The sequence below is a fragment of the Carcharodon carcharias genome, chromosome 2 (assembly GCF_017639515.1).
Source record: "Carcharodon carcharias isolate sCarCar2 chromosome 2, sCarCar2.pri, whole genome shotgun sequence".
NCBI classification, from domain to species: domain Eukaryota; kingdom Metazoa; phylum Chordata; class Chondrichthyes; order Lamniformes; family Lamnidae; genus Carcharodon; species Carcharodon carcharias.
The window spans coordinates 219423147-219446725 of NC_054468.1; the positions used below are offsets into that span (position 1 = coordinate 219423147).

The 23579-nt window shown below is 43.2% G+C and overlaps 1 protein-coding gene across 5 annotated transcripts in view; it reads left to right on the top strand.

Moving 5' to 3' along the window:
• sdccag8 (SHH signaling and ciliogenesis regulator sdccag8) overlaps nt 1-23579 on the top strand; it is a 414295-nt gene that overhangs the window by 263415 nt on the left and 127301 nt on the right. For 4 of the 5 annotated variants that reach the window (XR_005945612.1, XR_005945613.1, XM_041209153.1 and 1 more), the window contains one exon: nt 11479-11587. The exons of the other annotated variant lie outside the window; for it this stretch is intronic. Coding sequence is in view for 2 of the 4 variants with exons in the window: in XM_041209153.1 (XP_041065087.1) it covers nt 11479-11587 (109 nt within the window). In the remaining 2 variants the exon portion in view is untranslated. The remainder of the gene's footprint in view (nt 1-11478; nt 11588-23579) is intronic. 5 annotated transcript variants of the gene reach the window in all.

The window sequence follows — 23579 nt, forward strand, 5'->3', positions numbered from 1 at the left end:
AAAGCTATGTTTGAACTAGCAGTAGTGACAAAGCAATGCACTGAAGGCAGAGTGAGAAGGCAAGAGCTGAACAAGAAAATAAACAGTTGAAAGAACAGTTGATTGTCCTTCAAGATCAAATGCAAAAGGAGTACTTCAGCAGCATGAAGAAATGAAGACTGCTTGAACAACAGAATGGAAGAATAGCAGAACAAAGTAGAGGAGACTCTTTTCAATTACAAGAAAACTCAAGACAAAGCAATTGAGTTCTGCAAAGTCAAGGAAAACCTATTGAAGGACCTTCACACGCCACAAGAATCCCTCGGTTCAAAGTTTGTTCCTCTGGAAAAATACAAAGAGAAGTAAAATGAATTGAATGTCACTCTGAAAGAACTGAAGAATCAGCTGGCAGAGAAGACTCAGCAATGTTCTATATTCTAGGAGAAAGCCAAGAGGTACAAGAAAGAGATTGCAGAGCTGAAGATCAATGACTAGAAGGAAAAGCATTGGATGCCTCAAACTTGCTGAGAACCATTGACTTGTTGAAAAATGAAATTGCTGACATGTAAATCAAGGACCTAGAATGGCAAGAGAAAGCACAAAAAAGTGTGAAGACCCTCAGAAACAATTAGCAGAAATGCCATGCAAGAATTTGAGCTTGAAGAATAGCACATAGGAATCAAGCTTTGCTAAGGAAAAATGATAGAGAACCAACTTGCACGATGAAAAATTAGAACTGGGTGAACTTCAAGTATCAGAAGTATATATTAAGTATTGTGAAAAATGCCTGTAACAGGAAAAGGAATTGCTGACGAATCAGAACAGTTGGTTGAGTGCAGAATTAACAACCAAAACTGATGAAATGTTGGAACTTCACCATGAAAAGAGCAATGAAATTCTTGAACTTGGATCCAGTCTGACAAACATGAAAGATGAGATGCATAGTGTGGAAGGACAAATCCAGACTTGAAGAAGTAGATAACTCTGAAACAAAGACAACTTAATGCACCAGAGTGGTTGCTGAGCTGAATGAAAAGATTCATAAGCTTCAAAAAAATTGGAAGATAGGAGAGTAAACAAATATTGAGCTGAAATTGTGAAGCAAGTGGAATTGAATTTATTTTTGAAACACCAGATTCCAGGAAGATTATGGTGGATCGCATAGAAAAATAAAACCTGAGTCCACTCTAGGAATGAACGGAATAAATATTCCCTGCGGAAGGAGCTGGACAAACCCAGGCTGTCCAAACAAAGCAGTTGGGTTGTTGATAAAGAGAAATGCAACTCAAAGGTGTGTAAAAAGTGAATCAAATGGAGATAAGCAAGTACTGGAAACACCGAGTACGACAATTTCAACACCAAACTGAGGCATCAACCCAAAGCAACTGAGACTAGGACCCACCATCCACAGTTAACAAAAGAAAAATTAAAGACAGAATCAAACTTAGAGAAAAAGCATATAATTGCACAAAGATTGGTGACAGGTCAGAAGATTGGACAGAATGTAAAGAACAGCGAAGAATGACAAAGATTAATAAGGAAGGAAAAATTGTATGAGAGAAAGCTAGCTAGAAATATAAAGATGAATAGTAAGATCTTTTATGGGCAGAATTTTTCACTGGCGTGCTGGCACTTGCCTGACACTCTCGAGCATAAAATAACGCGCGATGACGTTGGGTGAGCGTCCTGATGTCATAGCGCACTTGCGCCTGGTGGGCGCGTGCGGGTGCCACAGTCACACCCGCCATTAATTAAGAGGCCAGTTAAGGGCATTAAAAAGTCAATTGACCCCGATTTTTAATTGCCTGTGCGATTTCGCACAGTCAATAATTTCATAAAGCTCATCCACAGTCGTGATATAAAGGGTCAGCAGTATTGCTAGTATGAGCAGTGAGGAGTTTGGTAGATAGTTTGCTGCTGGTGACTTATTGGTATATGGCAGCTTCATCTATGTTCAGGGCTTCATTGTTAGCATCTCCAGGCTTCATTTCAGGGCTTCTTGGAGAAGGATCTTGGAGAATTCAGACTGTGGACCCTTCCAGGTATCAGACAGCCTTCAGTTACCCTGGTAATGGGGATTGTAGTCTCCAGTAGTGGCGCGTCCACTGAGGAGGAAGGGAGGGGCAGAAGGGAGAAGAGGCCTATGCAGCTTCCAGGGGAGCAACCTGTGGGAGGAGAGACGCAGGCTCAGTGGGTGCAGGGCCAGCTGGCAGTCCCAGGGGAAGAGGCCACGGAAGACACCGCTATCCTGCTGCCAGGGTTTACAGGCAGCGATGCAGCTACTTCAATATGTTTTTGGCGCAATGCCGAAGGGAGACAGTGACCTCCATTTGTCAGATGATCGGGTCTGAGACCATCTCCAACTGTGTGGGTGGACACCCCATGTCAGTGTCTCTGAAGGTCACAGTGGCCCATGCCTTCTATGCTTCTGGTTCTTTCCAAAGGTCAGTGGGGGATCTGTGTGTAGCCTCCCAATCAGCTGTCCATAGTTGTGTCAAGCTGGTGACAGGAACTTTGTTCAGGCGGGTATTGACTTTCATTCATTTCCGTACAGATGAGACCAGCCAGGCTGAGCAAGCCAGAGGCTTTGCAGCGATTGATGCGTTCCCCACATCCAAGATGCAACTGACTGCACACATGTTCATCAAGGCGCCAGCAGGTCAACCAGGTGCCTTTGTTAACAGGAAGGGATTCACACCATGAACATGCAGGTAGTGTGTGACCATAGAATGCATATTCCGCAAATGTGTATAAGGTACCCTGTCAGCTCCCATGACGCATACATCCTGAGATACTCCCAGGTTCCGAGGTTCTTCAATGCTCCAACCTGACTGGATGAATGGCTGCTGGGCGACAAGGGCTATCCCTTGAAAAGGTGGTTTGTGACGCCTCTTCCCCACCCAAGAGCCAAGAGCAGAGGCAGAGCAGTGGTATAACAGGAACCATGCCTCAGAAGGGCTGTGATAGAGAGGACCATAGGTCCACTGAAGACTCGCTTCTGGTGGCTGGACCGTTCAAGAGGAGCACTACAATACCTCCCAGGGCAGATGTCACTGATAGTGGTCACATGCTGCGCTCTGGCATTGTCAAGGGGGTCCCACTGGAGGAAGAGGATGGTGATGCAGCTGCACAGGTCACAGATGATAATCCAGCAGTGAGTCAGAAGAAGAATATGGTGAGGAGAACACTGAGGGCATGGAGGCAGACCTCCAGGGAGGCAGGGACACACCAGGGACGCCTTGATCCAACACTCCTTCAGCTAGGCTGCCAAATAAGCACTACCACCTCATGCCTGGGCTGCCGTCTCCATCCTGGATGTTTGAAATGGCCCTTTCCTTTGACTCCAAAATCCACTCAGTGCCTGTGCAGTAAAGTTTCGAGCCACCCACATCCAGCATTACATACTGGCATACCCTGCACCACATTAAATAAAGGTGAAGCGTACTCAGGCCATTATGACAAAAGAAAATTTATCTTATATTGACAGTCAAAACAAATTAACACACCCTTCTCTGGTCTTCAACCCCAGACCAGTTAAAATAAACAAAGTATTGCACAACAGAAGATCGCCCGTGACCAGTCACTCTTGTGCTCATGGTGTCTTATACTTATGTTTGGAGACGCCTTGGTCTCCAGCTATGTCTTGGTGCTCCCCCCTTCATTGGCACCAGCATTGGAGACAGCCTGCTAACTCTGCTGTCCTGTTAGCCTTGAGGCCTTGGTGGTCGTCCTGTGGCCAGTGGAGCCAGAACATGCTGGCCCTGCCTGGGAGGAAGTGGCCAGTTCCATGGCTGGCAGCTCCCCAGTCGCCACAGCCTCATCAAATGCCACGGTCACTGGCAGAGGATCAGAGGAGCTGCTGCCATCATCCAGAGCGCCCTAAGAGGAGCCCGCAGAGACGACGGGTAGCTCGTGTGCCAACATGAAGTCGCTCTGGACTTCCCTGCTCACCATTGATGGACGGGCACCTAGCTGGGATACTGGGCACCTCATCCATCTCCCACACAGACACTGACCACCTGAGATCAGTGCCTGTGTGGGGGCTTGCAGGTCTGAGCGCAACCCCAGGAATCCATGATTCTGTTCCTGGAGCTGCTTCTCCATGAGTGCGCTCGGCCATGAAGGTCAACGTAGTGCTCATGCTCGGCCTGGAGTCCTCCATAAGGGAGACTACGGCACACATACCCTTATGGATCTCTGCCAGATCCTGCTGCACACCTCGCTGGACATCCAGCATCTGTTTCCTAATGGATGACTCCAGAGGCTCATCATCTGCCTTTGACTCAGCATCATCCTGGTCTCCAGCAGTCCTCTGGCCCAATGCCCTGGGCACACTCTGCCTGCACCTCAAGCAAGTGTGAATTGCCCTCACCACTGTGCATCGACATTCTAACTGAAGATCTCACCCCCACCGAGGTATTGGTATTTGTGCTGGTGCCTAGTTCAGAGAGCAAGTGTATCCAGATGTAGGTGCATCTGGAGCCTGGTGTCAGGGGTGGATCTTCAGGGTCCTGCGATTGGATGCGTGTTGGCAAACCCAAGGGAAAACGACATGTCATTAGTTTAAGTCATCACACTGTCACTGTGCATGCCAGGTACCCTGGTGAGACCATGGAGATCTGCGTCATAGTGCCTTTCAAGGATCAACATGGAATCTATTTTTGAGGCTCCCATCAGTGATGAGACTACCCAAGAATGTTTTCACCATCCGATACTCTCACCTCTGTGCACTGTGTTCTTACCTTCATCTGACTTCCCAGCTTCTCCGTGGCCAGTTGACTGAGGTGCATGCCGGCTCTCCAACTCCTGCTCGTTTCTGGTTAAGATTAGGAGGTTTGGGGGGCCTCTGCCTGTCTGAGACTTTTCAATGCTGTTATGGGCTGTCTTCTTCTGAAAGAACAGAAGAGCTCTGATTAGTCCACTTTCTAACTGCAGCGCCGTTGCAGCCTGGCCAACCCCACCTGAGGAGCACCTTGCAGGGCACATCTGAGTCGTGGCCCTCGAGCTGCAAGGCACTCAATCCAAGGAGCCAGGGCTCACCCCCTTGGCCAGCTCTGGTGTCATTGACAATTGGCACTCACACTATAACACCCCTGTGCTCCGCGAAGGGACGGCCAGCCCTTAACAGTTCAACACACTGATCCATGCCAACACTGAACTCACCATTCCTGAGCACAGCAGGTCATTAAACCTCTTGCAGCACTGGACCCAGGTGCATCGCACCACATCATGGCTGCTGACCGGCACAGCTAGCTCCTCCCAAACTCTTTTTGTTAGGTGCAGTGGCCGCCTCCTTCCAGCCCTGGGGACAAGAGTGTCCCTCCTGGAAGCCACCTCCACCAGGAGGACCACGACACACTCATCAGAAAAACAGAGAGCCGAGTGCCCACCCATCCTGTCCTCTCGCTTGGCATCCGCAGCCACATTTGTATCCATAATTTTTACCCTCCTGCTGAAGATGTCTTCATCACCAGCAGCCTTCTAGGGCCAGTTTTAAACTGGCTGCCGGGTTACCATTGGACCCGACGGCCGACAGACCCCCGCCCCTTCCCGACCACTGGGGATCTGACGTTCACGCTTGGTGGGCCTTAATTGGCCTGCCAGCAAGAAATTGTGGTTTGGGGTGATCGCGGGTGGCAGACCGTTTCCCGATCGCTCCCGGACCCACTGACCACACCTACCCGTCCACCAACCTCAAAATTCTGGCCTATAAATACTTAGAAAAGAATTAACAAAGTGAGTGTTGGTCCTGTAGAAAGTGGGTCTGGGGAATTAACAATGGACAATAAGGAGATGACAGGTGAATTCAACAGGTATTTTGCATTGGTCTTCACTATAGAGGATACAAATAACTTCCCAGAAATAGCTGTAAATCAGGAAATGGGAGGAAGGGAGGAACTCAGGAAAATTACAATTACCCGGGAAGTGTATTGAGCAAATTGTTGGAGCTGCGGGCTGACAAATCTCCAGATCCTGATGGACTTCATCCAAGGGTCTTAAAAGAAGTGGCTAGTGAGATAGTTGACGCTTTGCTTTTAATTTTCCAATATTCCCTAGATTCAGGGAAGGTTCCACTAGATTGGAAAATGGGAAATGTATCTCCTTCATTCAAAAGGGAAGGGAGACAGAAACAAGAAACTACAGGCCAGTTAGCTTAACATTTGTCATCAGGAAAATGTTAGAAGCTATTATTAAAGATGTTATGGCAGGGCACTTAGAAAAATTCAAGGCAATTAGGCAGAGTCAACATGGTTTTATGAAAGGGAAATCATATTTAACCAATTTATTGGAGTCCTTTGAAGGAGCCACATGTGCTGTGGATAAAGGGGAACCGATGGATGTGCTGTACTTAGATTTCCAGAAGGCAATGATAAGGTGCCACACCAAACGTTATTGTGGAAAAATAAAAGCTCATGGTGTAGGGGGTAACATATTAGCATGGATAGAAGATCGCCTAACTAACAGGAAACAAAGAATAGGCATAAATGGTTCTTTCTCTGCTTGGCAGTGTGTGCCACAGGGATCAGTGCTGGGGCCTCAGCTTTTTACAATTTATATAAATGATTTGTATGAAGGGACCGATGGTATAGTTGCTATATTTGCTGATGACACAAAGATAGGCAGAAAGTAAGTTGTGAAATGACATAAGGAGGCTACAAAGGGACACAGATAGATTAAGTGAGTGGGCAAAGATTTAGCAAATGGAGTATAATGTGGGAAAATATGAAATTGTTCATTTTGGCAGGAAGAAAAAAGAATGTTAAGAGATTTCAAAGCCCTGAAATTCAGAGGAATCTCAGTGTCCTAGTGCATGAATCACAAAAGGCTATTATGCAGGTACAGCAAGTAATTTTTAAAAAAATTTTATTCATTCATGGGATGTGGGCTTCGCTGGCTGGGCCAGCTTTTATTGCCCATCCCTAGTGCCTTTGAGAAGGTGGTGGTGAGCTGCTGCAGTCCATGTGGTGTGGGTATACCCACAGTGCTGTTAGGAAGGGAGTTCCAGGATTTTGACTTAGCAACAGTGAAGGAACAGCGATATATTTCCTAGTCAGAATGGTGAGTGACTTGGAGGGGAACTTTTAGGTGCTGGTTTTCCCATCTATCTGTTGCCCTTGTCCTTCTAGATGGTAGTTGTCGTGGGTTTGAAAAGTGCTGTTGAAGAAGCCTTGGTGAATTCCTGCAGTGCACCTTGTAGATGGTACACACTGCTGCTACTGTGCATCGATTGTGGAGGGAATGAATGTTTGTGGATGTGGTGCCAATCAAGTGGGTTGCTTTGCACTGGACGATGTCAAGTTTCTTGAGTGTTGTGGGAGCTGCACCCATCCAGGCAATTGGGCATGAATTATTATTCCATCATGGTCCTGACTTGTACCTTGTAGATGATGGACAGGCTTTCGGGATCAGGAGGTGGGTTACTCGTCGCACTATTCTTAACCACTGACCTACTGTTGTAACCACAGTATTTATAAGGCTAGTCCAGTTCAGTTTCTGGTCAATGGTAACCCCCAGAGTGTTGATAGTGGGGGATTCAGTTTTGGTAATGCCATTGAGCATCAAGTGGCGATGATTGGATTCTGTCTTGTTGGAGATGGTCATTGCCTGACACTTGTGTGATGCGAATATTACTTGCACATTTCCTTTATTAGGAAAACAAATAGAATATTATTGTTTATCATGAGGGGAATTGAATATGAAACTGGGGAGGTAATGCTTCAGTTGTACAGGGCACTGGTGAGATGACACCTGGAGTACTATGTACTGTATTGGCCTCCTTACTTAAGGAAGGATGTAGTTGGGTTTGAAGCAGTTCAAAGAAGCTGTCTTATGAGGAGAGGTTGGACATGTTAAGCTTGTATCCAGTGCAGTTTAGAAGAGTAAGAGATGACTTGATTGAAACCTTTAGGATCCTGAGGCGTCTTGACAGGGTGGATGTGGAAAGTATGTTCCCCTTGTGGAAGAATCCAGAACTTGGGGTCATTGTTTAAAAATAAGGGATCGCTTTTTAAGGCAGATGAGGAGAAATGATTCCTTTCAAAGGGCTGAGAGTCTGTGGAACTCTCTTCCTCAAAAGGCAGTGGAAGTAGAGTCTTTGAATATTTTTAAGGCAGAGCTAGATAGACAATTGATAAGCAAGGGGGTGAAAGATTATTGGGGGTGGGTGAGTGGTTACAATCAGATCAGCCATGATCTTGTTGAATGGCGGAGCAAACTTGGGCCAAATGGCCTACTGCTGTTCCTAATTCATATATTCGTATGTATGCTCATATGTTGTTCGCGTGAGACCCATCCCTCCAAACATGGAAAAAACGAGACCTGGAAGAATTGTTAAGCCTCCAGACCATCTGAATTTATAAAGTCAAACTTAAGGGGTTGGCAGGGGAGAAGGGGTAACAATGAAAGAAGAATTGTATTATAAATATATTCGAGTAAGGACTTAGTGGGAGGTGTAGTATAGGTGTTTGGGCAGAGCAAAGATTATTATGGGACTGGAGAACAGTACCTTCCATGGTATTATGTACAGAGTCACATGATAATAGACTGTGGGTACAGTACAGGAGTGTGGAAAAAACCAGCATGGAGATATTACCCATGCATAACTGTACCTTGGAGGTATATATGATTATGAGTTGTTAACAAACATTTAATGTTCAACCATACCAGCCTCCAGACCTCTTAGTGGGACACCAAACAACCATACAACAGCGTGGGCTTTATCCGCCACTGGTAAAATATCAACAGGAGCAGGAGGAGGCCCCTAAGCGTCCAATAACTAGCTTGGCCAGCCTAAGTGCATCCAGAAGCTGCTGCAGTATGGTTGGATGGAAGAGACACTGTAGCAAGGAACCCATGCAATGGGAGGCCTGGAGCCTGAGCTACTTCTGATGCTTAATCAGAGACCTGGGCACATAGAGCAGTGGTAACCCAGAAATTTTATTTTTTGGCATATCTTGGGAAGAAAAACATGCCCTTAGTGTTAATGCAGTCAAAGTAAGATTGCTCCATTTTCTGGCAGCCAACACCTGTGGCTGGACTTTTAGGCCCAACTTGGGGTGGGAAGACATGGAGGTCAGCAGGTGGAGAATTTTGCACTGCCAGCTGCTGTGCCATTTGCCCAGCTCCATTTCGAACCCGGGCCATTTTCCTGGGGACGGGGTCGGGGACAGCGTTGGGACAGGTAGACTATTAAGTTAATTAAAGACCCATTAAGGCTTAATGTCAGAGGCCAACTGGGATTTCACATTTGACACTCTAGATGACTGCAGATGATGGGAAGCATGGAAGGCGCCTGATGGTGGCGTCCCAATGACGGACTTCATTTTCAGCCACAGGCCGCCATGTGGAGGAGTTCCACAACCATCCTTTCCCACCACCGTAATGATGACCCGGTTACTTGATCTTTTATTTTAGCTTCTAACAAGTTGGAGAGATGGTGCCTCCATCTTGGGGCACCCTCTCTTTTACTTGCATGCCATGACATCCTGTTGCTTCTTCAGTGCTGGAGGGCCTTCTATTGGCCCTCCAGCTTCAAGACCTGCCCACTGTCCTTAATTGTTGAGCCCAACCGCTGGCCATTAATTGGCCGATTCAGGAAAAATCACATTGAGTGGATGTTCCCCACACAATGTGGACTTCTGACTCCCATTAAGCCTGACAGCGGGATTTTGAAGCCTGCAGGGAAAATCCTGTCCATGGTCTTTTGCACACAAATAAAAATGAATTTTTAGTTGAAAGTTAAAATGAGTTTTCATTTTATCTAGAAGCTACTAGTGAGGACTGAATTCCTTGACACTAGGAGTCCAGGAGCAAAGAAATTAGTTATTAATGAACCAGCTCCACATTCAGCGTTGGGACAACAGCAGAAATTTGGTGTTTTCTACTTGTGTTCTACTTTTGTTTAAGCTGGGTGCGTCGCTGGAAGCTACTGGACAGGAGCAGGAGAACAGCACGGACTAAAACCTGAGCAGGGATGGAGTGACGAGGGAGTGGAATCCAGCTGGACAACTCAGGCCAGCCCTACTGGAAGGAAGGGAGCAGCAGTAGAGTGGTTAGGATTGGGTGTAAGAGGAAGGGAATGAAGGCAGAGCCGGAATGTAGGCAGAGCCGAAGTGTAAACAGAACCAGGAATGTGTGTGGGCTCATTAGAGTCACAAGCTTGTGAAGACCTAGGCAGATCTACATCAGAATTCTATAAATGCAATTGCAGAGCTAATCTTTCTACCATTTTATTTCTATGATATTATGGTGATCCACTCACCTCAAAATTCACAATATTTGAAACAATATTGTTTAGGATCTCAAACTGATTCACAGTAAGATGTGTCATAGCAGCTATAGCTTGAGGGATTTATTTTTTAGCTTCAGTGATGGAAAACCAAGTTTTGTGTTAGATAGGGTAATAATGCAGAAAATAACTCAATGGAAAAGAAAAAATACAGATTTATGTACTTAACTCGTGGAAAAAGAAAATTAACTGGCAGCTTCACAGTCAGGATGCAGGCAACGCAAGTTTTGCTATATTTATAAAATAGCAGTGCGTACCACGGGAAAGTAGGACAATGGAATTGATATCCTCTGACAAAGAGCTGACATAGATAATATGGCCCAGTAGCTTCTCTCTAAGGGTCTATGATCTGAAATCTAAATGTAACACAATATTCTAGGCTGCTCTGCAACTTACACAGTGAACTTTGGAAAAAAATCAATCAGAAGCTATTCAAATAATTTCTGCTTATATGACAATCTTTCTATCTTACGTACATGATATGCATGATATATTGTAGGATAACAAGCTATTAAAACAAGTTTGGATGGCAACACAGACATCGAAAGTAACAAAATTATCGCAAGCATCTACTAACAATGCTAAATTTCATACTACATCTCATGTTAAACACAATGACCAGGGGCAGCTAATGGTAGGAAGTTGGAATCTCAATTTGATTATAAAATTTGAACCTAATTCTCAAATGGAGTTTAGACCTGCTTAACCTTCTTAAATGATTTTACCTGAATTATCTATAAGTACAAAAGCAAAAATTTTGCAGATGCCAGAAATCTGAAAAAAAAAACACAGAAAATGTGGTAAATACTCAACAGTTTAGGCAGCAGCTAAGGAGAGAGAAACCAATTTAACGTTTCAGGTTGCCAACCATTCGACAGAACTCAATTTATATGGTTTGTCTGAAATGAACATTTAAATTAGGGATTGCATATTAATGCTAATTCTATTAAAACATGAGTAGAATGAAAGCATTACAGAAAAATTAGCATTTTAGAAGCCAGATCATAAGTCCAAAATGAATGGATTACCATTGGTGTTTCAAATGGAAAACATATGCATTATCTGGAACAGATTTATCTCACTTATTTTACTTCAGATTGTCACACCCTCAAGAGGTAGCAGGATTGAGAAATGAGAGACAAATTTCAGATGGAAAGTCTAATTTCCCTTATTAGACTAATGTAATATAAACTCTTCTGCTTTTATTCTAGTTAATGAACTGGAGGTACTGCTTAGTTCCCAGAATACACTCATAAACAAATTGAAAGCAGAGTGTAATACTTTAAACCAAAAGCTGCAAAAGATTACAGAAAAAAACAGGTAGGATCCATTTCTGACATTATCCCAGATGCTGAGTTTATAATTATTGCGATAAAGAAAAGTAATTTCTAACTATTTCAGCACTGTTTTGTGGAATGTGATTATTCTGATCTCAACAATCAAAACTTAAGATGCCTAGAAATTGTTTTCTGTAGCAGATATGCTGCACATCCATAATTCGTTTGTAATAACAATGTGTTTGTTATTTTGTCTTCTATGATTTCATGTCTACTGACTTGCAAGTAATATCTTTCAATGTACACACAATAAAGATTGTGGTTCCAGAGTTTGATGGCCTAAGGTTCTGCCATTGCAAAGCAGTTGAATAATACTACTGGAAGAACAAAAAAAAATTTGTATTCACCAATATTAACAATGAATTTTTACTGTTTAACAATAGTAGACTGTCATCCAGAACAAGACCGGTAGGTTTAACTAACTTGGAGTTTTTTTGATAACGGAGAGGGTTGATGAGGGAAATGCCATTGAAGTGCTTTACATGGACTTTCAAAAGGCATTCGATAAAGTGCCGCACAACATTCTTGTGAGCAAAGTTATAACTCATGGAATAAAAGGGACAGTAGCAACATGGATACGAAATTGGCTGAGTGACGGGAAACAGAGAGTAATGATTTTTCAGACTGAAGGAAGGTTTGTAATGGAGTTCCCTGACCTTCCTGATGTATGTTAGTGACCTAGACCTTCGTGAACAGGGCACAGTTTCAAAATTTGTGGATGAAATGAAACTTGGAAGAATTGTGAACAGCGAAGAGGATAATGTAAAAGGCCATAGAAAGGTTGGTGGAATTGGTGGGCAAATGGCAGATGAAATTTAACACAGTGAAGTGTGAAGTGATTAATTTTGGTAAGAAGAATGCGGAGAGACAATATAAAATAAAAGGTACAATTTTAAAAGGGGTACAGGAGCAGGGGGACCTTTGTGTATAAGTCATTGAAGGCACAGGACAGGTTGAGAGAGTGGTTAATAAAGCATACAGCATCCTAGGCTTTATTAATAGGGGAATGGAGTATAAAAGCAAGGATGATACGAAACTTGGAAGAATTGTAAACAGCGAGGAGGATAATGTAAAAGGGCATAGAAAAGTTGGTGGAATGGGCTTCTCTGTATTAAATTTCATGTTAAAATTGTATAGAACACTGGTTCAGCCTCAACTGGAGTATTGTGTCCCGTTCTGGGTGCCACACTTTAGGAAAGATGTGAAGGCATTAGAGAGCATGCAAAAAAAATCATGAAAATTGTTCCATGGATGAGAAACTTCATGTCGACAGATTGGAGAAGTTGGGAATATTTTCCTTGGAGAATAGAAAGTTGAGAGGAGATTTGATAGAGATATACATGAGAGGTCTGGACAGAGTAGATAGGGAAAAACAGTTCCCATTGGTTGAAGGATCAAGAACAAGAGGCCATAGGTTTAAGATAACTGGCAAAAGAAACAATGAAGACATGAAGCAAAACTTCTTCAAACAACCAGAAAGGCCAAATACAAGTTTTGTGTAGCTGCAAATGTTATGTTCTCTACTCTGAAGCCACTATTAAAACAAAGATGCGCCCACTGTTTTGTACTTCTTAAGTTGTTTTCTCCACATTCTCTTTTCTCTCTTCTTCCCATGAAGGTTGCAGATTTTGGGATGCGGGTCATTAAGTACCTGCTACCCTATGGTACCTCACTTAAGTGGTGATTCTTAATGCACAGATTACGACAGCTTATCAGCTGGCAATTCGTCTTTGGAGGCATCACAGCAGATACAATTCTTTCCTCAGTCAATGCCTACAGACATAACTTCTCTTAAATTGGGTAGTGGGGGAAGTCATCGGATAATAACTGAGATCAGGAAAAGTGGAAGAAAATTCATCTCCAAACACAAGAAAGCAATTAAGTATGCTTTTTCTGCATCAAATGAGTTTGGCCATCATTATCTCAGGAATGTGATAAAAACCCAGGTTCTGCATCATCAATGATGTTCAGTTGTTTAACATTACCTATTTCCCTATTGAGCCATTTGAGGAGCATTATTAGTAAATGATTCTAAGCATCAAAAGCAATATTTTGCGGGTCTTGTAAAAAAAAACTGTTTCTTTCATCTCTTAATGAATGTTAATGCTGATTGCTGAACGGTGTGAAGAATTCCTCTAAATTGGCTTGTACTTTCTGGTCAAAATTGACCTTGGCTTTCAAAAGCTTGAATCTGGCCTAATGAACAAAATCATGAGATTTCAATATGTTTCCGTTCAGCACAGTATTATTAGATGTCCTTGTCCCAGAAGTCTATTAAGATCATAGAGATAAATTTGCCATGTTTCCTCCATCAGCCAAAGATTTTCTGAGTTTCCATACACCTATGGGACCTGCTAAAGATGTCAGAATGAAAATGCTAAGTGGAAGATATATTGTCTGGGAGAGTCCCTAATCATCTAAATCACAAAGGAAGTAAGAAAGAAGAAGGACTTGCATTTATACAGCACTTTTAATAGCCGCATGCCATCTCAAAATGCTCTACAGCACTTTTGAAGTATAGTCACTATTGTAATGTAGGAAATGTGTCAGCCAATTTGCACACAGCAAACTTCCACCAACAGCAGAGTGATAATGATCCGATAATCCATTTCAGTGATGTTGATTGGGGGGTAAGTATTGGCCAAGACACAGGGATATCTCCCCTGCTCTTCAGTGCAATAGTACCATGGGATCTTTTATATCCATCTGAGAAGGCAGACAGGGCATTGGTTTAATGTCTCATCCAAAAGACAGTACCACTAACAGTGCAATACTGTGTCAACCTTGATTTTTGTGTTCAAACCCTAGAGTAGAACTTGAATTCACAAAATTCTGACTTCGAGGCAAGAATGCTACCAACTGATGAGCAATTTGCAGTCAGTGCTCCCCATACTGGAATAGATGGGAGATAGGAGGGAAGCAGGTACAGGTTCAGATGGGAGGTAGGAGGGAAGCAGGTTCAAGCCTATGCAGACACAATGGGCCGAACGGCCTCCATGCCATTAAAAATTCTGTGATTCTGTTTGATCATAGTCATCTATTTAGAGTAAACAATATTAAAAAGAACCTAGTTTAGGACCCTTAAAGGCAGAAATATAGTAATAGGCAAATTAACATTAAGGAGAGAGAGTGTTCTAGGTGTTCCTACAATCCTGGACAAAAAATTGGAGTTAACTGAAAAACTGAAGGAGTTGGCCAATAGTTAGGTGCATATGAAACAAAATGGAATTGATGAATACTTGGGATTCTTTTCCGGATAAAGGGTGGAGGATTTTGCCTAAATAAGACAGACATTACTAATGAGAATTATTTAAACTAGAAGGATGGTGAAAGGTCCAGACCGTGCACAAGAACACCAAGACCAGCAATTTCATCAGGAAAATATGGAGGTGAAGACCATAATTCAAGCAGAAAATCCTTAAGGTACAGGCTCAATATATTCCCAAAAAAAGCTACCAGGCTGCAGCAAAAGCTGTATGTCTTGGGGTGGGTAGAGAAGTTTCTTTTTTTTATTCATTCATGGGATGTGGGCTTCGCTGGCTGGGCCAGCACTTATTGCCCCATCCCTAATTGCCCTTGAGAAGGTGGTGTTGAGCTGCTGCCTTGAACCGCTGCAGTTCCATGTGGTGCAGGTACACCCACAGTGCTGTTAGGAAGGGAGTTCCAGGATTTTGACCCAGTGACAGTGAAGGAACTGCAATATATTTCCAAGCCAGGATGGTAAGTGAGTTGGAGGGGAACTTCCAGGTGATGGTGTTCCCATCCATCTGCTGCCCTTGTCCATCTAGATGGAAGTGGTCAAATAAAATGAGCCTTAAAAAAGGTGTGCAAGAGATATACAGCTAATAATAAAGGAAAACAAATAAAAGTATAAAAATATAGAAGGAAAGTCAATATTATTAGATAGTTAAGGGGCATGGCTGATTAGAGATGAAATCAAAAATATTATATTTTGGAGGAATGGCAGAGATACGAAATGAACACTTTGCCTTGGTTTTCACAGTAAGTGGCACAAAGGATGTGGCCCAATTAGATACGATAATCAAAGCTAAGGAAATAGTACCACAAAAAAATGATGGAAGTCAAAATGCAGAAATGTACTGGGTCCTGATGACATGAAGCTTAGAATGCTAAGTGAGTCAACCGAAAAATAGCAGAGACCGAATGTAATCTTTCAAATAACCTTGGATATGGCAGTTGTGTCTGTGACTGGAGGGATGCCAATGTGACACCTCTGTTGAAAAAGAGAGAAAGGGATTATTCAGATAACTATAGACTAGTTAGTAGTGGGTAAATTTCTGGACGCCACAGCATCAGATAAAATTAAAGCACAGAAAGACATGATGCAACCTGGGACCTGCATCATCTGAAATAAAAACAGAGAGTACTGAAAATATTCAGAAGGTCAGGCAGCATCTGTGGAGAGAGAAACAGAGTTAACAGGCTGAACTTCATATAAGGATTGGTCATGGTCGTGTCAGATGTTAAAATGCAAAAAATCTGAAGGGACCCAACCCGCCTCGAATCTGCCCCCTGATTTTAACAGTCTGGATGAGGGGTGGGCAACCCAACTGCTCGCAGAAAGTGGGTGGGTCGTTTAAATATTTTAATAAAGCTGCATGCCTTTATTTTAATAGTTAATCTGTTTTTAACCCAGGTGACTGGTTTCTTGGGCCACAGATAACTTGTCAGCTTAAAGGAGGTAAGAGGGGCTGAATCCATAAGCACTGCTTTTGGTCAAGAGGAGCAGGAATGTTACCTCCAGGTCCAACAAGCTACCCAGTAAACACCACTCCCATCCCCACAATCTGTCTCTTCCCCAGCCGCTATCCAACCCACCCGGCCATTTCTATGATCCATATCTCTGCTCCCCAAACCCTAATTTTCAGAGAGCCTGTGATAAGTGTGGAGCATTTGACAGACTTCACAAACTAAGTTCAGTGGTATTGAGAATAAGACATGGATGTGAAATAGTAATTAGCTACAGTGAGAGAGAGCAAGGTCAAAATGAGGAAGTATTAACTGATGTGTCCCACCTACAGATTAGTGTTGAGATCTGTCTTGCTCCTGGTATGTATGAGTGACCTAGATTTGCAGTTTCAGTGCAAAGCAGTGAAATCGCAGATGACACAAGCTCAGAGGAGGCAGCCAAAAATTTTACAAAGGGAGATCAATGAGGTGTGCAGCTGGCCTGATCAGTTGTAGATCAATCCAGACAACTTCAGAGTAAAAATAACAAGCACATGTAGTTTGGGTGGATTACTTTTTACTAAGGATCGAGTTGAAAGCGACCTAGGGATATTAGTTTGTTTGCCACACATGATATCCAAACAGCGTGAAGTAGTAAAACAAATAGGATGCTGGGTTACATTGCCAAATCAGTTGAGTTCAAGTCCCTAAAGGTTGTGATGCAGTTGCATATTGCCCTTATCAGGCTGCAGCTGGAGTACTGAGTATAGTTCTGACTAATGCAACATAAGTGGTTCATCCTGGCTTCAGAAGCAGTGCACAGAGAAATAGCCTAGTACCAAAGTGATGAACGATGAAAAATTATTAGATAATTAGTGTTATTCAGCCTCAAAAGACATATCTCAATGGGTGTTTATGAACCCCTATTATTTAATGATAATAGAGATTTAAAACCAGGAACAAAGATTTCAGATCTACCGGTAATCTCTAGGTACACAAGTAGGGCATGAGGACATAGCACCAGAACTGTGAAAGGGCATGTTTAAGACAAGCAACAGAAGTGTTTCCTTAAATAGAGATCAAAACCTGGAGTGGGTTGTCAGCAAGCGTAGTTGAGGCCATAACATTGGACTCAATTCAGAAGCAGCTGGATACAGTATTGCGAGATGATGTGGTTGATATTCTAGAAAAATGAGCTCAGGTAAGCTGACAGGCCAGCTTTATCGACTTGATTTTATGATGCAATTAGCCAGCAATGCTTTCAGTCCTGTATCAATTTCAGCAGTGTTGTCACAGTCACAATTTTGAATTCTTATCAGAGTACTTCATTAAATGAATGGCTCAGGTGGATTAGGTAGATGACTCTTTTCAAAAGCAGTAAAAATACACATTTTAAGACACAGATTTTATTTCAGAATTATTAGTCAAACAGTTTTCAGATGACTCAGCTACATCCTCTTCCAACATTATCCCTGATTCCACTAATTCTTCAAAGATATCAAGAGGAACAGGATAAGGACTGATTCCTATATAGACAGAGCCCTGCCCCATGTGACTCTGACAGCCATAATTCTCATCTGGTCTCCTTCATAAAGAGAGAATCATTTTACCTTCCCAACAGGCAAGAGCTTCTCTCTGAGAGTCTGGCACCGTGAAACATTCAGCCTCCAGCTGCTGGCTTGGCTGTTGAACAGGAATGGTTAAAAAGCCCAGGGCTTATGAAAGGAAGTGATAGAGATCATCATAGCTGCAAGGAAATCTTCCACACAGTCTGTTTGTAACAGTAAGTGGAAAAGGTTTGCCATCTGGTGCCAAGATCATGGACAGGATCCCGTGCTGTGTAGGATCCTTGTGATTCTCGACTATTTGGGTATTCTGGTAGAATCTGGACTGAAGCCCAGTTTGATCAGAGTACATGCAGCAGCTTTCCTAGTGTCAGTATAAAGGAACCAGGTGGGTGTTCGTTCTATGCTGTCACAGTTTACAAAAGGAGTTTGGAAAGTCAGAACTCCGCATAAGTTATTTTCCTCTATTGTGGGCTACATGCTTTTTTTTTATTTGATCTTAAACCTCTTTTCTCTTTGTGGGCTTTCACCTACATAATGCACATTTCCTGAATGGGAGGGCAAGATGAGAATTTGTTCCTAGGTCTTCACCACTTCTCCTCTGTCACCTGCCAGCAGGGGGTGTACAAGTGTGACTCAAGGTGACAGGTCTGCCTATTTTCCTTTCTTTCCTGTGGAGAAGCACCTGTCCTTCACTCAGTGGTTTCTCACTGTGGCCCCACTTAGGAACAGATCAGAAACTCATCCTGGGGGAAGAGCTGCTCTAATGTGTTTGCAGTTTTGTTGTGCATAGTAATTGCTGCAATTTTCTTTCTTCCACCTCCCTCCCCCCACCCCAACTTTCCCCTCACATGTGGGGAGTCATTGACATCAATTCATCTCACACTGCTTTACAGAGTAGAATATTGACGCTCTACTCCACTACCCACAGCTTCAAAAGCCTGAAGCTCTTGCAACCTCTTTTGAAAAACGTACATTCCAAATTAGTGATCATTAAGTCAGTAGCTAACCTTCATTGTGTCCAGGCATTTGAGAATAGTAAACGCAGTAACGCTTCTCCAGGTTGAATTGCATTTGCCACTTCCCAATCACATTTCCTTCTTTCTTGTCTCTCACTGGTCAGTGAAGGAACATATGTTCAGTTACTTTGAGGTGTGAAAAAGCATGTTGTTCTTACCTGATCAGAACAAAATCTCTGAGAATACACAGTCAAAAGGTTTTTTTTTAATTTGTTTGTGGGATGTAGGCGTTGCTGGCTAGGCCAGCATTTATTCCCCATCCGCAATTGCCCTTTCTCAGAGGGTATTTTAAGAGTCAACCACATTGCTGTTGGTCTGGAGTCATATGTAGGCCAAACCAAGTAAGGATGGCAGATTTCCTTTCCTAAAGGACATTAGTGAACTAGATGGATTTTTACAAGAACCGGCAATGGTTTCATGGTCATCATCTGACTTTTAATTCCAGATTTTTATTGAATGCAAATTTCACCATCTGCTGTGATGGGACTTGAACCCGGGTCCCCAGAGCATTACCCTGGGTCTCTGGAATACTAGTCCAGTGATAATACCACTATGTCGCTGCCTCCCCGCAGGGTGGTAAAATGGTAGCTTTTACACTGCCCCAGGATGGTGGGGCCTGGAGGTGGATTGAGGAGGATTGGGAAAATGGGGGGAGCCAACTCAGAATGGCTCTGTGAAGGCAAGCAGCCAATTAAACTGGATAAGGCCCCAATTAGGGGCAATTTTGTGGCCTCATCATCATTTTCCTGCTAGGAGAATGACCACCTGCCACACATGGAGGTCAATGAAGGCAGCCTTATTGTGGCAGGGGCCATCAGAGCCGAAAGCTCCATGGCCCAATGATGGGGCCACACTCAAGGTCCAAGCAATTCCTCTGTAGGGGTTTCCCTTCCATTCCATGTGGCCTACCGGTGTTGAGGTTGTGTTTCACAACCTGTCTCAGCAGCATTCCCTTTCCCAGTGGGGCTGCCAAGGCTGCAGAGCATTGAGAGCCCACCCATGGCAGGACAGAGGCAGTCAATTAGGTCATTTCCCAGAAGATTGCACGCCATTCTTACTGCTGCTATTTGCAGCTACGTACGAGCTCAGGACTGTCATTCGAGGATGTGAGAGAAAGGATAAACTGTCACTTAGAAAGGCACAGATTAAGCAAGGATAGTCAGCATGGATTTGTTAAGGACAGATTGTGTCTGACTAACTTATTGAATTTTTTGAGGAAGTAACAAGGTCGATTGATGAGGGTAGTGCAGTTGATATGGTCTACATGTGTTTTAGCAAGGCTTTTGACAAAGTTCCACATGTTAGGCTGGATAAAAAAATAAAAGCCCTTTGGCTCCAAGGAAATATAGCAAACTAGATACAAAACTGGCACAGTGGCAGGAAACAAAGGGTAATTGTTGACGGGTGTTTTTGTGGCTGGTAGGCTGTTTCCAGTGGTGTTCCGCAGGGTTCAGTCCTAGGTCCCCTGGTTTTTGTGGTATGGAATATTTGGACGTAAATGTAGGGGGCTTGTTCAAGAAATTTGAAGTTACCAACGTACTAGTCAGGTGGGCAGAGAAGTGGCAAATGGAATTCAATTCGGAGAAGTGTGATGTGATGCATTGAGGGGGGTGGATCAAACAAGGCAAAGGAATACGCAATTAGTGGGATAATACCGAGAGGTGTATAGGAAGTGAGGGACCTCGGAATGAATGTCCACAGACCCCTGAAGGTAGCAGGGCAGGTCGATATGGAATCCTTTTCTTCATTAGCCAAGGTATAGAATATAAGAGCAGGGAGGCTCTGCTGGAACTGTATAAATCATTACTTAGGCCTAAATTTGAGTACTCTGTGCAGTCTGATCACCTCAGAAATAGATGTAATTAAGAAAGGATGTAATTACATTAGAGAAGGTACAGAAGAGATTTACGAGGGTGTTGCCAGGACTGGAAAAATGCAACTATGAGGAAAGATTGGGATTCTTCTCCTTGGAACAGAGAAGGATGAGGGGAGATTTGATTGAGATGTATAAAGTTGTGAGGGGCCTGGATGGGAAGGGCCTATTTACCTTCGCAGAGAGGTCAGTGATTAGGGGGCATAGATTTAGAGTGATTGGTAGAAAGATTGGAGGGGAGATGAGGAAATTTTTTTTTCACCCAGAGGGTAGCAGGGGTCTGGAACTCACTGCCTGAAAGGGTAGTAAAGGTCTTCAACTAATTTAAAAGGTGTCTGGATATGCACCTCACGTGTGTAACCTGCAGGGCTGTGGACCAAATGCTGGAAAGTAGGATTAGGCTAGGTGACCCATTTTTCAGCCAGCACAGATATGATTTTTTTTATTATATTCATTCACGGGATGTGGGCTTCGCTGGCTGAGGCAGCATTTATTGCCCATCCCTAATTGCCCTTGGGAAGGTGGTGGTGAGCTGCCTTCTTGAACCGCTGCAGTCCATGAAAGGACACGTGACCTCTTTCCGTGCTGTAAACCTTCTATGATTGTATAATTTGGTTCTGACTTAAGGGTCCAGAAGTCTACGGGAAAATGCAGCCCATTTTATATTAGGATACCACCTGTTAAGCTCAAGTTTCAAGTCTAGCTCAGAATGAATGGTTAAAAGCTTTTTCTCTAATGACTTTGAATGATTTGTGAAATGAGCTTTGTTATCTCAATTCAATAGATGGTAGGCATAAACTGTCCATAATTTGCAACTAATTAGTGGTCTCTTTCAGAAATATAAACAGGGAGGTTGCAGTAAAAACATTTTGATAAAACAGTATAAGTGACAATGTTACCATTTTTGACCTGGACCTGGGTTAATTTGAGAGACTTGAGAGTAAAGTTTGGGAAAAACCTGCATTTCTTTGTAATGACACCCTTCATCTGCTATAAACAAGCCATATGAACAAGGAACAGAAGTAGGCCATTCAGTCCCTCAAGCTTCTCTGCCATTTAATAACATCATGGCTGATCCGATGGTAACCTGATATCTGCATCCCACCTACCCCCGATAACCTATCACCCCCTTGCTTACCAAGAATCTATCTACTCCTGCCTTAAAGATATTGTTTTTATTCCAGTAGCCATCTCTTTTTTTACATTTTCCTTTTCTGCTATGGGTGATCATTTATTTTAAGCTGGCAGCATGCTTTGTACTCTTTCCCTTTAGCTGTTTACCTTTAATTGCCTTGTTATTTCTTTTTCTTTTCTGATGATCTCTCATTGTTTTTCTGATGATCTCTCATTGTCATCCTTCATGAATTTGATAATTCTTCCTTTTTTATTTCCTTTGTTCACTTAGTACATTTTGCTTCCGATGTCTCAGATTTGACTACAAAAAAGTGCCCTCTCCCTCCATATATTGGCATCTCTTTGCTTCCTATTACATCTCCTCCCTCTACTTTCTACTTATTGTATATGCTTGCCCTCTGTTCGTTCTCTTCTCACATCAGCAGCCTATTCTTCTTTCATCAGACTTAGATCAGCCACCTTCTCTCCGAGAGTGTCACTAATTTTGAGGGAATAACTTATGCAAACTCTTTCCAGTCATAGAGGTCTGTGGCAGCTTTCTGTCTTGTAAGATGACGGTTTGTGCCATGGTGGTCAACTCCGTGTTAAACATCTAGTGTGGCTCAGGAGCCCCACTCTGGCATGGTAGTCTCTGCCACATTTGCTGCAGAGGAAGACAGTAGGCTAAGAAGGTGCAGTATTCGCTGGCCTCTGTATTCTCTCGGCTCTCTTCTCGTCCAGCTGAGCTTTCTGTTTCTGCCTGCCTCATCCAATGCTCTTCCAAACAGTCAGCCTCCAGAGGTCACAGCGACTGTCTCCCATTTGTCAGCGTCAATATCTGCCATCTTCATTTCTTGCTTGCAGGTGTCCTTGTAGCGGAGTTATAGACACCCAGGAGTCACAGAGATGCTTAAGGCTTCCCACCCTCCCAGAATGGCTGAGAGTCTACTGGAATAAACATAAATCTCCCGTGGCTATTGAAAGAAATCCGGGAGAATTTAAAATGATATTTTAAACACATAAATTAGTATGCCCAATAAATCATACAGCAAAGCTCATCGTTCATTGTAAAATGTTAGCCTGATTGCATACTTGGCAGCATAACGACATAAAATGTGAACCTGTACTGATGCAGATTACACACATGTACTGTACTCATGAATGTCGTTGCCTGTTTTTTGCCGCTGAGCAGGAGGGACTCCAGACGAGGAGGTAAAAGGAGTGAACACTGGGTTGCTGGGAGAAAAATTGCATATCCTGCTAAGACTTGGGATAAAAGGAGCACTGATTTTTGTCCTAGTTGGTTTTTTAAAAAAATGAAACTATTGTACATATTGATGAGAATTTATTCAGCAAGTTTTAGCTGGTATAAAGTGGGTTTTTGCAGTGGGATAAATAGAGGCCTCAGTGTGTTTTCCTCTCTCTTAGAACCTGCTTGCGCCACGCCACTGACTTTCCGTGACTTCAATTCTGCTAACATCTCCTGGACTATGCCCAGCCAGAGTTGGCAACCCTAGAAGTGCTCAATAAATATACTGTCCCGCTGGGTGTACAGCACCTATGAGGGTTTCAAATTTAGGTAACAAATTTGATAAAATGGCTCACACAAGAATTTTCAACAGATACATTAACCCATGCACTAAAATAGCCTACAGAGGAACTTAAATTTCGAGAAATCTTGGTAAGCTGTTTCTTCAGGCACACCTTGAGCAAAAA